Here is a 15,545-nt window from a genome sequence, read left to right on the forward strand (position 1 = left end):
AGTTCTGTGGTATTAGTTCTGTAGTATTAGTTCTGTGGTATTAGTTCTGTGGAAATACTATTGTAGTATTAGTGCTGTGGTATTAGTTCTGTAGTATTAGTTCTGTGGTATTACTACTATGTTATTAGTACTGTAGTATTAGTTCTGTGGTATTAGTACTTTGGTATTACTACTATGGTATTAGTTCTGTGGTATTACCACTGTAGTATTAGTTCTGTGGTATTACTACTATGTTATTAGTTCTGTAGTATTAGTTCTGTGGTATTACTACTATGTTATTAGTACTGTGGTATTAGTTATGTGGTATTACTACTATGTTATTAGTTCTGTGGTATTACTATTATGTTATTAGTTCTGTGATATTAGTTCTGTAGTATTCCTACTGTAGTATTAGTTCTGTGGTATTAGTTCTGTTGTATAAGTACTGTGGCATTAGTTCTGTGGTATTACCACTGTAGTATTAGTTCTGTAGTATTAGTTCTGTGATATTACTACTGTGGTATTAGTTCTGTAGTATTAGTTCTGTGGTATTCGTTCTGTGGTATTACCACTGTAGTATTAGTTCTGTGGTATTAGTTCTGTGATATTACTACTGTAGTATTAGTTCTGTGGTGTTAGTACTTTGGTATTACTAGTGTGGTATTAGTTCTGTGGTATTCGTTCTGTGGTATTAGTACTTTGGTATTACTACTGTGGTATTAGTTATGTGGTATTAGTTCTGTGGTATTAGTACTTTGGTATTACTACTGTGGTATTAGCTCTGTGGTATTAGTTATGTGGTATTAGTTCTGTGGTATTCGTTCTGTGGTATTAGTACTTTGGTATTACTACTGTGGTATTAGTTCTGTAGTATTAGTTCTGTGGTATTAGTTCTGTGATATTACTACTGTAGTATTAGTTATGTGGTATTAGTTCTGTGGTATTAGTGCTTTGGTATCACTACTGTGGTATTAGTTCTGTGGTATTAGTACTTTAGTATTACTACTGTGGTATTAGTTATGTGGTATTCGTTCTGTGGTATTACCACTGTAGTATTAGTTCTGTGGTATTAGTTCTGTGATATTACTACTGTAGTATTAGTTCTGTGGTATTAGTACTTTGGTATTACTACTGTGGTATTAGTTCTGTGGTATTCGTTCTGTGGCATTAGTTCTGTGATATTACTACTGTAGTATTAGTTCTGTGGTATTAGTACTTTGGTATTACTACTGTGGTATTAGTTCTGTGGTATTGGTTCTGTTGTACCTAGCCTTTGGATTACTTTGATTCCTCCAGGTGTGAAGATGAGCGTACCACATGCTAATGAAATTGGCCTGGAGGCTGTTGTGTTGCAGTACACGGACTGGATGGACGAGAACAACGGGTTGAAAAACCGTGACGCCATGGACGACATTGTGGGTGACCACAACGTGATCTGCCCACTGGCCCACTTTGCTCGCACTTACTCTCAGCACCACGCCTTAAAGGCCATGGGAGGATCTGGGTTTGGGCTGATGAACAATGCAGGAAACTCACAAGGTGAGAGGGAGCGGGTATTATTCTACAGCCCCCTAAGGCGCTTCACAACACAATCTGTCATCCACACGCTGGTGATGATGTAGCCTTAGACGCCCTGGGGCGCACTGGTGGAGACAAGGCTGCCTGACACAGGCGCCAACAGTCCCTCTGACCACCACCAGCAGGCGAGGTGTCTTGCTTGAGGACACAGCGTCAGCATTCTCTACCGAGAGCTGGGCTCTAACCTTCAACCATCAGATTACTGGACAACCCGCTGTGCCTCCTGAGCTACTGCTGTCCCATATTCTAATGATCAATGTCTGACTCGATGTGGTCACGTGACTTTGTGTCCATTGGCAACATGCCCGTTCAAGCCGACCTCTTCTACTTTGTTCTTTCAGATAGATATTTGAATGTACTACAAACATGTCAGTCATGTGTGATTAAAATACAACTGAGTGTAGAAGTACTTTATTTGTTCTGAACCTTTGTTCCGTTGGTCCCGAAGGAGGAGTCTACCTGTACCTTTTTGATCACCGGGCCTCTAACCTAGCTTGGCCAGAGTGGATGGGTGTGATCCACGGCTACGAGATAGAGTTTGTGTTTGGACTGCCCCTGGAGAGGAGATTTAACTACACCTTTGAGGAGGAGAGACTCAGTCGGCGTATGATGAAGTACTGGGCTAACTTCGCACGAACGGGGTGAGAACCTTCTGCTTTAACTCCTAATGAACATCAGCTAGTGTAAAACTGAGGAATTCAAAATATTTTGCTGAAGACATCTGATTGGTTAGAGATTGTGTAATTACTACAAAGCTAACATCCACCAGACCTCTCCAGTTCAGAGACAGAGCTGATGGTTTTAAATAAGGATGTCACAATGACGTGTTTATCTCCGAGTCAGTTGAGTATCTGCTGATAATAAGTCCCAATCAATACTGCTACAATGCACGAAATGTAAAGAGAAAGGGAGAACACATCAACAATTCAATTCAAGTTTATTTATATAGCGCCAAATCACAACAAGAGTTGTCTCAAGGCACTTCACACGGTAAACATTCCAATCCAGGTCATTAAGCCAATCAGAAAAAAGTTTCCTATGTAAGGAACCCAGCAAATTGCACGACACCAGTCAGTGACTTTACAGCGATCCTCATACTAAGCAAGCATTTAGCGACAGTGGAGAGGAAAACTCCCTTTTAACAGGAAGAAACCTCCAGAGGATCCTGGCTCAGTATAAGCAGCCATCCTAGTGAATCTATAATTAAACGGGTAAACTAGTAGTAGCACATTCAATGTCAAGGAAAGTTTAATGTTATTGTCAGGAGAGGGAGAAAGCTTAAATGCTTAGCAAGTTGTCCTTAACATTTTTCAAGTATCGGAGTATTGATAAGAAACACGTTAACATGACGAACATATTTCAAACTAGCCTCATCGCTCTTAATTCACAGCATTTGCCTCCTCAGCACATGGCTGTAATGAGCAATGTGTTTTACCGTAAGAGGGCAGGCACGTCACGGCTGACAGGCTTTTCCCTACACATCACCTGTAGAGCTGCGTGTGCAAAGTAGCGACAAGAAGGTAGCTCATACTGCAGCTCCAGGAGACGTCCACAGATCATCCAGGGTGATAAATCCTGATATTTTAACTATGACATTTTTACTGTCTGTAGGCAAGTTCTCTTTCCTTTTTAGCACATCTGTCAGTTAAGGTTGGCTCTGTGTTTCTGTCTAGGCGGCTTGAGTGAACTGGGAGTTTTGAACCGGGTGTTTTAAGGTAGCATACTAGGAATAAATGGAGACAGGTGATTAGCAGTGGTGATGCCTGAGGGGAAAAGCAAAAGGGAAAGAAGTTTGTTTTCAAGACGGAGTATCAGATTCCACTCGCTCCTTGATGGATGCCATCAAGAAGCGAGTGGACGAATCAGCACGGATTGGGATAGATTTATTTACGCCATTATTGGGATTTTGAGAGGTTGAGGACCAACAGAACTTTACGACAGAGAGGAAATTATCTCTGTCTGGCCCCAAAACAATTTCTAATCTGAATCTGGTGCCCTAGAGCAGAGGTGTCAAACTCATTTTAGCTCAGGGGCCACATTGAGGGAAATCTAGTCCTAAGTGGGCCAGACCGATAATTAAAAAAAAACTTCAGATTGTTTTCTTTGTTTTAATACAATCAATATAAAACAAGGCTGGAGCCTGAGGACAGTGTAGTACAAGTACAACACCTGAAGTTGAAAATTTGAAAAAAATAAAAAAAAATCAACAAGTAAAAAAAACTTTCCTTAGTGATTCAAAGAGCTTACAGATCACATGGCAAGATCAGTTTCATGCAGCACTTAAAAGTATATTTGACTCATTTTACTTTACATCTTTTAGCTTTCACCAGCACATCAATATCAGAAGTCACATCCTGAGTGGCGGCCAACTTCAGGATGGGATTCATACTCATTACAGAGAAAACTTGCTCACAATGATAAGTTTATTTTCACTCTACATTGTAAAGTATGAAAATAAAGTTTACACAACCATCTCGCGGGCTGGACTTAAATTGCTTGCGGGCCGGATTCGGCCCGCGGGCCGCATATTTGACACCCCTGCCCTAGAGCCTGTGAGGCTGCAACGAATACTCCCCCTCAGAAGAAATGTGGAATGCTGCCGCCGCTATGGCAACTCTGTCTCCCTATCCCAGCCTGGGCGGGACTGCGGGCTGTGAAGGCCTCCGAATCGTTCCAGGAGTCACTGTGCCCTCTAAACCCAATGACCTCCCTCCCCTGTCCAGACTGAGGTGACGCGCGCTGCTTATCATGGCTGCAGGCACTGATGTGAGGAGAGTCCCGAACCTACCTCCCCACCTGGTGGACACTTATGTTGTGTGATGTCTGAAGTCTGTTGCATTTCTGTCTGAGGTGTTTTTTGCAGAGCAAAGCTGCCCCCCCCCCCCCCCCCTGTGGAGGGTAACTCTGAAGTGCCTTTTTCCCCTCCACCTGAACCAATCCTCATGTAACCCTCTGATCTCTATTAAGGTAGCGCGACTCAGGGTTGTGAATGACCACAGTCACCAATTCTTGTCATGTGTCTTGCCCATGTATGTCTGATCTCTGAATTGTGTGTACTGAAACTCTAATTTCCCTCTGGGATTAATAAAGTATCTTTGAATTTGAATTAAATTTGAATTCAATTGAACTGAGTCCCACCAGTCTTCCCTGTGGGGGGGGGGGGGGGGTACTCTGGTAATATGGGGAACATAGCCACTAGATACGGACTTTTTGGTCTCTGTACAATCAGTGTCAGAGCCTGGTCCGCATTGCTGCAGTAAGTCGGGCTCGTTCCCAGTGAGAGTTGGACTTCTCCAAGGCTGCTCTTTGGCACCAATTCTGTTCATAACTTTTTTGGACAGGATTTCTAGGCACAGCCAAAGTGTTGAAGGGATCAATTTAGTGGCCTGAGGATCGGGTCTCTGCTTTTTGCAGATGGTGTGGTCCTGTTGGCTTCATCAGAATATGATCTCCAGCTCTCACTGAAGTGGTTTTCAACCGAGTGTGAAGCAGCTGGGATGAGAATCAGCTCCTCTAAATCTGAGACCATGGTCTTTGTTAGGGAATTTATCAACAACCCAGTACCTGCAGCCAAGAGAAAAATAGACAAATAAACCAGACAAGTCTCCAAATTGTAATGAGGGGCAAAAGCTGGGAGCGACTGCCCCGAGCTTCAGCTCTCAGGGTTTATTTATAACATGAGATAAGAAAAGAACAGAAGGTGTGTGTGTGTAAAAATGAACGTGTGTGTATCAGGGTATCTGCAGGTCCTTAAAAAGTCTTAAATTTGCTTTTCCAAATTTAAGGCCTTAAAAATCCTTAACAATGACAAATAATCCTTAAATACAGTTTCCAAAGGTCTTAAATGACCAAAGACCCAATAAACAAAATTATTTTATTTCTATAAAATTTTCATGAATTTCTAGTCTATGATATTGGCGTAAACGGAACCGTACACGTTCGGTTGGTTGTGAAAGGGGGCTATTTTTAGATGAGCACATTAGCTAGAGGGAGCTTGCGCCATGGGGAAGTGCAACATTAATGGTAACCGGATGGCTAATCCCACGTTTGCGACATGGTTAGCACCGGTTCCAGGCAATAGCTGGAAATTATAGCTTAAATTTAATTAAAAAAAATAGCTTAAATTTGGTCAAAGTGGCCTTAAAAAGGTCTTAAAAAGTCTTAAATTTGGCACCCTTAAACCTGCAGATACCCTGGTGTATGTGAATGGCCACAGGAATGTGTCAATCAATCAATCAAAGCTTTATTTATAAAGCGCCTTCCGCAACCCTGTCAGGAAGCCCAAAGCGCTGAACATGGTACAGTTGTAGGTAAATATATTGAATAAATCAACAATAAAAGCAATTCAAATTACAAAATACAAATTACAAAATAGAAATTACAAGATAGATGAAACATTCTGGTACAGGAAAAATGTGTGAAACACATTTGGATTGAGTGGATGGATTGAGTGAACCAATGAAAACTGTGAAATAAATTCAACATAAAAGAGGGCCAAAATCAAACATGTTCTGGAAACGCCAAGCGGAGGAGGTGTGGGTGTATCTGAACAAAATGGGAATATATTCAGGCATAGAGTAATACATAATACATTCAGTTAATTGAATCAATGATCAAGAAATAATAAACATAAAATTTCCATAACAGTCTTGAATCGTAAAAGGGTAGAATGCCTTCTGAAAGTCAGGGATGAGGTCCTGCCTCAAGTGGAGGAGTTTAAGTATTACGAGTTCTTGTTTACGAGTGAGGGAAAGATGGATCAGAGGATCGATGCAGATTGGTGATGTCTCTGCAGACATGTGGGTGTTGTACCAGTCTTTCATGGTGAAGAGGGAGCTGAGCCGAAAGGGAAACCTCTCAGTTTACTGATGGATCTAAGTTCTTACTACCTATGGTCACAGTTTTTAGGTAGTGACTGAAGAATGAGATTGCGGAAACAAGCAGCCGAAATTATTATTTTTTCCGTAGGGTGGCTGGGCTCTCGCTCGGTCATCCGAGAGGGGCTTGGAGTAGATCTACTGCTTTTCCATATCGACGGGAGTCAGTTGAGGTGTCTCGGGCATCTGGTTAGGATGCCTGGACGTCTCCCTGGTGAGGTTTTCCGGGCACGTCCAACTGGGAGAACACCAAAAGGAAGACCAAGGACACCCTGGAGGGACTGTGTTTCTCAGGTGGTTGGGGAGAGGGAAGTCTACACTTCTCTGCTTAGGCTACTGCCCACGCGACCCGACCTTGGATAAGCAGAAGAGAATGGATGGATGAACTGATAAATGTGTAGCAGTCTCAGATTACAAGGAATAAAGAGAACGGGAGAGAGCCTCTACGGGTGCAGTTATTTGAATTGCAGTTTTTCATCTGTCTCTGACGGACTGGAATTCAAACGTCTGCACCCGTCAAGGCTGTCTCCCGTTCCAAAACTGGGACTGCTGCAGTGAAAACTTGCTCCGCTTCCTGGGGGCTGCAATATCATCGTACCGAATAGGGATGCACCGATCCACGTTTTTTCACGTCCGATCCGATTTCGATACCTGAATTTAGATATCTGCAGATACCGATATTATTCCGATACTAGAGGTCTACTTGCTTTAATATCATTATGATTATTATTATCTTATGGTTTATTTTATGTGGCTATAATAAACTCTTCTCCACACTCAAGTATATGTACTTGAGAAATCCCTACAACTAAGAGCCCAACAGCACCATGTCCCAAAAGGTAACTTGAGATGAGGTCAGAAAACAGCAAAATGTCCATCCTGAAAAAAAAAATATATGCAACTGTTATGTTTCAAATGAATACTTATTAAATTTCTAGGCAGGGTTACTAGATACTAGTGCAATATACACAATCAAAGAAACAACCCCTGTCATAAACTAAATTGCCCAGATACCAATCACCACTATCCAATAACACCCCTAGTTAAAAAGTACTCATGCTCTCTCGGGTGGTGTTTTTTCAAATGTTTGATCAAATTATTCATGTTGAAAGTTGCGACGGAGGTTCCACCTCTCGGAACAACAGCTTTGTAAACATTGCACGTTGTTGTTTTGCTTTTCGGCGTTTCGAGTGTAAAATATTTCCACACTGCGAACTTGGTGTGTTTAAAAGTTTGGCGCTGCTCATGCTAACCCGCTACCTGTAAACTGCAGTGTGAATGGACTTCCTGAAACGAGGTGCGTAGCCAATTGTAGTAGAGCCCTTCTAGCCAATCAGAGGTGCGAAAGACGGGATCATCCCTGGACATCCTACGATTCCAAATAACGCGCCCGAGATCACTTAGGATCCCAAAAGACATTCAATTCAATTCAGAGATACTTTATTAATCCCAGAGGGAAATTAGAGTTTCAGTACACACAATTCAGAGATCAGACATACATGGGCAAGACACATGACAAGAATTGGTGACTGTGGTCATTCGCAACCCTGAGTCACGCTACCTTAATAGAGATCAGAGGGTTACATGAGGAATTGATTCGGGAGGAGGGAAAAAAGGCACTTCATAGCTACTCTCCCACCAGGAGGGCAGCTTTGCTCTGCAAAAAAAAAAAAAAAACACCTCAGGCAGATAAGCAACAGACTTCAGACGACACAACATAGATACTCTGATGGGGGGGGGGGGGGGTCCTGTTTCCCCAGCAAGAGCAGCCATGTACGGCGCTCAGCCACTGTAGCCACAGGTGGGAGGGAGTTCTTGGGAGAAGCGCAGAGCACATTGACTCCTGCAGGTTGATGACCTCGCCAGGCTGAGGATGAGTGGATGGGGGATGGATGGATGGATGGATGGATGGATGGATGGATGGATGAGTGGGTGGATGGATGGATGGACGGATGGATGGATGAGTGGGTGGATGGATGAATGGATGGGTGGATGGATGAGTGGATGGATGGATGAGTGGGTGGATGGATGGATGAGTGGGTGGATGGATGGATGGATGAGTGGGTGGATGGATGGATGAGTGGGTGGATGGGTGGATGGATGGATGGATGGATGGATGAGTGGGTGGGTGGGTGGGTGGATGGATGAGTGGATGGGTGGATGGATGGATGGATGAGTGTGTGTGTGTGTGGGTGGATGGATGGATGGATGGATGGGTGGATGGATGGATGGATGGATGGATGGATGAGTGGGTGGGTGGATGGATGGATGGATGGGTGGATGGATGGATGGATGGATGAGTGGGTGGGTGGATGGATGGATGAGTGGGTGGGTGGATGGATGAATGAGTGGGTGGATGGATGGATGAGTGGGTGGGTGGATGGATGAGTGGGTGGGTGGATGGATGGATGAGTGGGTGGGTGGGTGGATGGATGGATGAGTGGGTGGGTGGATGGATGAGTGGGTGGGTGGGTGGATGGATGGATGAGTGGGTGGGTGGGTGGATGGATGTGTGTGGGTGGGTGGATGGATGGATGGATGGATGGATGAGTGGGTGGATGGATGGATGGATGAGTGGGTGGGTGGATGGATGAATGGATGGGTGGATGGATGGATGGATGAGTGGGTGGGTGGATGGATGGATGAGTGGGTGGGTGGATGGATGGATGGATGAGTGGGTGGGTGGATGGATGGATGAGTGGGTGGGTGGATGGATGAATGAGTGGGTGGATGGATGGATGAGTGGGTGGATGGATGGATGAGTGGGTGGGTGGATGGATGAGTGGGTGGGTGGGTGGATGGATGGATGAGTGGGTGGGTGGGTGGGTGGATGTGTGTGGGTGGGTGGATGGATGGATGAGTGGGTGGATGGATGGGTGGATGGATTGATGAGTGGGTGGGTGGATGGATGGGTGGATGGATGGATGAGTGGGTGGGTGGGTGGATGGATGGGTGGATGGATGGATGAGTGGGTGGGTGGGTGGATGGATGTGTGTGGGTGGGTGGATGGATGAGTGGGTGGATGGATGGGTGGATGGATGGATGAGTGGATGGGTGAATGGATGGGTGGATGGATGGATGAGTGGGTGGGTGGGTGGATGGATGGATGAGTGGATGGGTGGATGGATGGATGAGTGTGTGGGTGGATGGATGGATGGATGGATGAGTGGGTGGGTGGGTGGATGGATGGATGAGTGGATGGGTGGATGGATGGATGAGTGTGTGGGTGGATGGATGGATGGATGAGTGGGTGGGTGGGTGGATGGATGAATGAGTGGGTGGGTGGATAGATGAGTGGGTGGGTGGATAGATGAGTGGGTGGGTGGGTGGATGGATGGATGAGTGGGTGGGTGGATAGATGAGTGGGTGGATGGGTGGGTGGATGGATGGATGAGTGGGTGGGTGGATGGATGGATGGATGAGTGGGTGGATGGATGGATGGATGAGTGGGTGGGTGGATGGATGGATGAGTGGGTGGATGGATGAATGGAGGAACTTGTTTAAATGAAAACTAAACCATTTGAAGGTATCTACCCCAGGATGAATGTAAATGACATGCTTGTTATTTTATGAGCTTAGATCTTTTCCACCTGATTTGGGTCATTTGAAAGTCACGTGAGTGGATTAAAGGACTTTCACTTCTGAGTCTGCATCTTTAAAATGGTTCTTTAATTCGTCTGGGCCTTAAACAGACTTTTTATGTTTGACTAAGCTGCTGTAGTCAGGTTGGGCCACTTTGGGCCAACTAATCAAGTCACTCAGGCGGCCGAAGTTGGGCTCCAACAACAGAGAGGGCGGAAAACTGTGTGTCTAGCGAGTCACATGGCTTATCTGAGACTCGTCCCACTAGTAAGTGTGTGTGGGGGGGTGCCTCACTATCGACCGGCACTACCTTCAGGATGGACATACTCCTGGTCTCGATGTTTCTGACGACCCATTAATCCCACCCATGTTTATGTGATGTTGTTTTCTTCTTGCTGCGGTCAGAGGTCCTGATGTTTTATGACTTTCGACTTCCTGAAACAAACAAACTGTTTATCTGCTGGTGAGATTTCTTGTTGTGTTTTGAACTCCAGCAGGTGAAGCTAAAGCTGCAGACGCACAACACGTGACGCATGCACATCCTGATGTCTCTTGTGTCTTTCCTCTGTCTCACTCTGCTTCCTGCCAGAAACCCTAATGACTGGGTGGTAGACAAAGGGAAGCGCTGGCCTGTGTTCACCGCCAGTGAGCAGAAGCATGTGGGGCTGAACACTGATCCACTTAAGATTCACAAAGGTTTACGCAATCAGATGTGTGCCTTCTGGAACCGCTTCCTGCCCCGCCTCCTCAACATCACAGGTACACGCCACCTCCAAACTACTCTGGACTGCTTTGATGCCTTTTAGCCAGGACCTCCAGCAGCTGGGCGGACGATCAGCACCTCCCTAACCAGGAAAGGTTGGACAGCTCACTCTGATTTGGGAATGAGCTTCCGCTCCAGGTGGAGGAGTTAAACGTATCTCAGCCATCTGCAGAGTGGGGGGTCGTTATTGACTTGATTCTTCATTCTAGTTTCTAATCTTCTAAGGGGCCTGGTGGTAGTGCGTCTACCCTGGGATTGGGAGATCAGGGTTCAAATCCCAATTCCTCAAATCATACCGAAGACTTTAAAAATGGGACCCAATGCTTCCCTGCTTGTCACTCAAATTTAAGGGGTTGGATCAGGGGGCTAAACCACCAAATAGTTCCTAAGTGCAGCTGCTGCTCCCCTCCTGGGGATGGGTGAACTTCACCAGTGTATGATGATGACTAGTTGGACTTTAATCTGCTGGTTCCCTCATTTAGGGCCAATTATTCCTAATATGTATAAACGAAATACAATTTAAACCAGAAATGAGGATTTTTTTTTATCTGAGGGCACCATCTAGAGTCAGAAAAGTGTATAACACCTTATGCCGTTTCCCCCATGTCCCCAAACAACACCCTCGTTCATGAGCGAGCGCCTGTAGCCGGCCAACAGAGCAGTTATTATTCTCACCGCCTGCTGTCCGTGAGACAGGTCCCTAACTCGTGCGTCCGATGCTCACACACACTCTGTGATTGACATCCGTACATAAGAGGATGTCCAACGCAGTTGGCTAACGCTGAGAGTCAAGTCAGATGTGGGACACTTGGGGGCGGGGCTTAGCAAAGACAAAGACATTGCCTACGTTATATAACAGTCTCACCTGTAGTTAAGACTACCACTTTTGTGGATTTCGAAAAATCCAACATAATCCCTGGTGGGTGGGTGGGGGGTGGGGGTGGGGGGGGGCATTAACATGAATCCAGACCTGGTCTGTCTTTGACTGGTTGAAGCAGTCAGATGATGATGTTCTCACCTCTCAGAGGGGTCAGGGTAGGGCTGGGCGATATGGCAAAAATAGAATATCACGATTTTTCCAATATTTTATCACGATTTCGATTTTATCACGATTTTTTATCCATGAATAGCATAACTTCAATTGCGTATTAAAGAAGAGAAACATTGAATAAATAAACATTTATTCATATTAGGGATAATCAGCACAGTGCTAACACACTTATATTTTAAACTCACACCAGAGATGATAAAAGCCCTGAGAGAAACAATTACAAAAATCAGTTTTTCTCGTTTTTCAAGTAACTTAACATAAATTAAAATCGTAAACATATTTAAAGTGCAAACATGTCAATTGCAAACGTATTGTGCAAACATTAACTTGTTCAAAATACTATGTAGCTCCCAGTTGCTCATGTAGTGGATAGTTAAGCTCAAATACGGCTCTGATGTGCGGCTGGACCAGAGATCTCTTGTGGTAGCAAAAAACTGTGCATTCTGAATATTTTCTGCAACAAGTCTCTAAATAAAGTAAAATTTTCCAGTGCAGGGTGGAGACAACCCATAGAAGCACTGCTTTGATCTCATTTCAGAGAAAAATAGAACTGGTTAGATGCACCTAATAAATAAAATTACTAACAAACTCAGGAATCTTTCTTTGCTTCACTGTTCTGGTGCTGAAAATATCACTAATGCAGATCAAAGGAGATACACAGATGAATGCACCTCTTATTATTTGGAGACTACATTTACTGCAGCTGGCAGAGGCAGAGATTGTTTCTATTGATACACGAATTTACAGAATCATTTTAAATGTTAATAGGGGAAGACTGCAGGAGGGAGCGGTAAAATACAGGGGGTCCCTAACAAAAACAAGAAACTACGAGTCTGATGAAACCCGCTGGTTTTCCATCAGGCAGTCACGGGGCAGCTCCAACGGCCCAGTAACCGAGCTCAGTCCGGCTCGGCAGCCGAGGCGACGTCGTGCTCTGCTTAAGAAGAGGTGTTATTTTCCTGCTTCAGAAGAAGCGTCCAACGTGTTTTTACGCTTTCTCCGAAACATGTCACGTCGCTAAGTTGTTAGCGCCGCGCGCTAAGGAAACCCTGCGTTCCTCTTCGGAACGAAAACCTCGTTGTCGCTCAGCCGCGGCGAAGCCATGTTTGTTCTCACACAGGTGAAAACAAGCGGGGCACTAATATATTACTATGACTCACTCTGATTGGTTAAGGGTCAAACAAAGGCGTGTCATTCGCCTGAGGTAAGTTCCCTTTTCATTCAGAGGCAGAAATTCAACAGCAGAGCTGTGAATCGTGATAAAACTGTCTCTCAAAAATGACAGACCGTCAGATGTGTAGATCGTAAAACGGTCTAAAATCGTCATATCGCCCAGCCCTTGGTCAGGGTAATTCTGACGGTCTTCTGACCCTCACGGTTTCTCCATGTTCTCCGTCACTCAGGTAACATAGACGAGGCGGAGCGTCAGTGGAAGGTGGAGTTCCACCGCTGGTCCTCCTACATGATGCACTGGAAGAGTCAGTTTGACCACTACAGCAAGCAGGAGCGCTGCACCGACCTCTAAGATCCAGAGCAAAGGCAACCGAGTCCTGAGACAACATCTGCTGGTCATTTCCCTCCATGAAGTCTGACTCAACACACACGTTCCAGCACTGCTCCTATTTATTTCTATTTATTATTTATATTATTTATTAAAATGTTATGGTTTCACCAGTGTGTGCGTGCATGTGTGTGTGTGCTGCTGGTTGATTCGTTTTGTTGTTCGGTTTTCTGAGGACTCAAACATATCAGGTTTTCTTTAGACTCACATTATTTTCGTTCTGGATGTCTTTATAGGGCCACTGATCTGTGTGTGTGTGTGTGTGTGTGTGTGTGTGTGTGTGTGTGTGTGTGTGTGTGTGTGTGTGTGTGTCCTTGGATGCATGTTATTATGGCGCGGTATGGGGGCCAAAATTAAGACTACTGTCCAGCAGCAGGAGGATATATAAATTCTGAAGCAAACTACCGACCTGATTGATGATAAGCTGGCGCCGGTAACTGAGAGGCTGGCGCTGCTTACTGAGGAATAGCACCTTTACCGGCGTTACTACTAGATATGCTAGGGACTAGCAGCCCTCGGCTGGTCATTGACTGGTTCACACACTCCCTCTATTAGCATGGATAGGGTAGCGTTAGCCTGGACGGGCTGGTGTTAGCATTGGAGAGGCTAGACATTAGCATGCCTAGGCTGGCCACTAGCTGGATTTCCTACCCCCTTGACGGACCATTAGCATGAATAGGCTGACAATAGCATTGGAGAGGCTAACCATTAGCGTGCCTAGGCTGGCCACTAGCTGATAGTGACTCTCCGAGACATGCTAATGGCTAGCCTCTCCTGTGCTAATGCCAGCCTATCCATGCTTAAGGTCCGTCAAGGGGGTAGGAAATCCAGCTAGTGGCATGCCTAGGCACGCTAATGGCTAGCCTCTCCAATGCTAACACCAGCCCGTCCAGGCTAACGTTACCCTATCCATGCTAATAGACAGCAGAGGGAGTATGTGAACCAGTCAGTGACCAGCCGAGGCCTGCTAGTCCCTAGCATATCTATTAGTGACGACAGTAAAGGTGCTATTCCTCAGTAAGCAGCGCCAGCCTCTCAGTTACCGGTGCCAGCTTATCATTAATCAGATCAGTAGTTTGCTTCAGAATTTATATATCCTCCTGCTGCTGGGCAGTAGTCTTAATTTTGGCCCCCATACTGCGCTATATGTTATTACATGTTAATAACGTGTGTGATGTGAGGCAGCATTTTGTTCATTCCATTCCCTTCATTTGCCTTCCTCGTCTGTCCCTCCCTCCTCAGCGTGTATTTATTGTTCTACCTCTTTTATTCCGTCCTCTCTCTCCTCTCCGTTCTCCTGATTTCAAGCATGTCTCTTTCTCCATCCCCTCCTGTGCAGCCTCTGTTGTCCACCTCTTTCATTGCTCTTTAATCCTCTCTGTTCCACTCCAGCAGTCGTCTTTTCCGTCCAGTCTCTCTTTCCTCCTTAATTTCTCTTCTCCTACCTCATCTCCCCTTTGCCTTTATAGTCCGCCTTCATCCCTTCTTCCTTCCAACTCCTCTGACTTTCCCTCATCATTGTGTTTATCTCTTCTTCCATCCTTGTCCTTCTCCTCCCCCCTCCCTCCCCCGTCTCCTATGTCCTCCTGGTTTCTTGTTAGTCTAATGGAGGCAGAGTAATTCATTCAGCAGCAGGATAATTCGACAGAGTGCTGCCTCAGCCTCTGGCCAGCCAGCACTAACGATTGATGGAAAAATGAAGAGAAATGTGGAGTGGAGGAAGGGGAGGAGAGGAGATGCAAAGATGTGATGGAGAGATGAAAAAGAGAGGAAACCGTTACGTAAACTATGAATGTTCACAAGGCAACAAACAATCAATGTAGTCAGTCCATTTTTATTGATATCACGTTTAAAATAATCCTATAAACACCACCCTTTAGAGCAGAGATAACAAGCCACTATCCAACATGTTTTAGTTGTTTCCCTGCTCCAACACACCTGACTCGCTGCCTGAATGACCTGTTCAGCAGCTCACAAAGCTCTGCAAAAGCCTGTTAATCAGCTGCTGATTAATTACAGGTGTGTTGGAGCAGAGAACCCTACCCCACACACACACACACCACCAGGTCCAGGACCGTTTGGGTTGATTATTTCTGTGAACTCCTAGTGGAAGGATTTTAGCGCCCCCTGGTGGCCACAGCAACCTCTTCAGTA

The 15,545-nt window shown here is 45.2% G+C and overlaps 1 protein-coding gene across 5 annotated transcripts in view; it reads left to right on the forward strand.

Moving 5' to 3' along the window:
• The window catches only part of ache (acetylcholinesterase (Yt blood group)), a 57,202-nt gene extending 43,698 nt beyond the window's left edge, over positions 1 to 13,504 (forward strand). For all 5 annotated transcript variants that reach the window (XM_070549664.1, XM_070549665.1, XM_054734252.2 and 2 more), the window contains 4 exons: positions 1,276 to 1,518; positions 2,006 to 2,198; positions 10,606 to 10,775; positions 13,234 to 13,504. In XM_070549664.1, coding sequence (XP_070405765.1) covers positions 1,276 to 1,518; positions 2,006 to 2,198; positions 10,606 to 10,775; positions 13,234 to 13,355 — 728 coding nt within the window. In that variant the 3' untranslated portion in view covers positions 13,356 to 13,504. The remainder of the gene's footprint in view (positions 1 to 1,275; positions 1,519 to 2,005; positions 2,199 to 10,605; positions 10,776 to 13,233) is intronic.
• The last annotated feature ends 2,041 nt before the right edge of the window (positions 13,505 to 15,545 follow it).

The sequence above is a fragment of the Nothobranchius furzeri genome, chromosome 3 (assembly GCF_043380555.1).
Source record: "Nothobranchius furzeri strain GRZ-AD chromosome 3, NfurGRZ-RIMD1, whole genome shotgun sequence".
Taxonomy (NCBI): domain Eukaryota; kingdom Metazoa; phylum Chordata; class Actinopteri; order Cyprinodontiformes; family Nothobranchiidae; genus Nothobranchius; species Nothobranchius furzeri.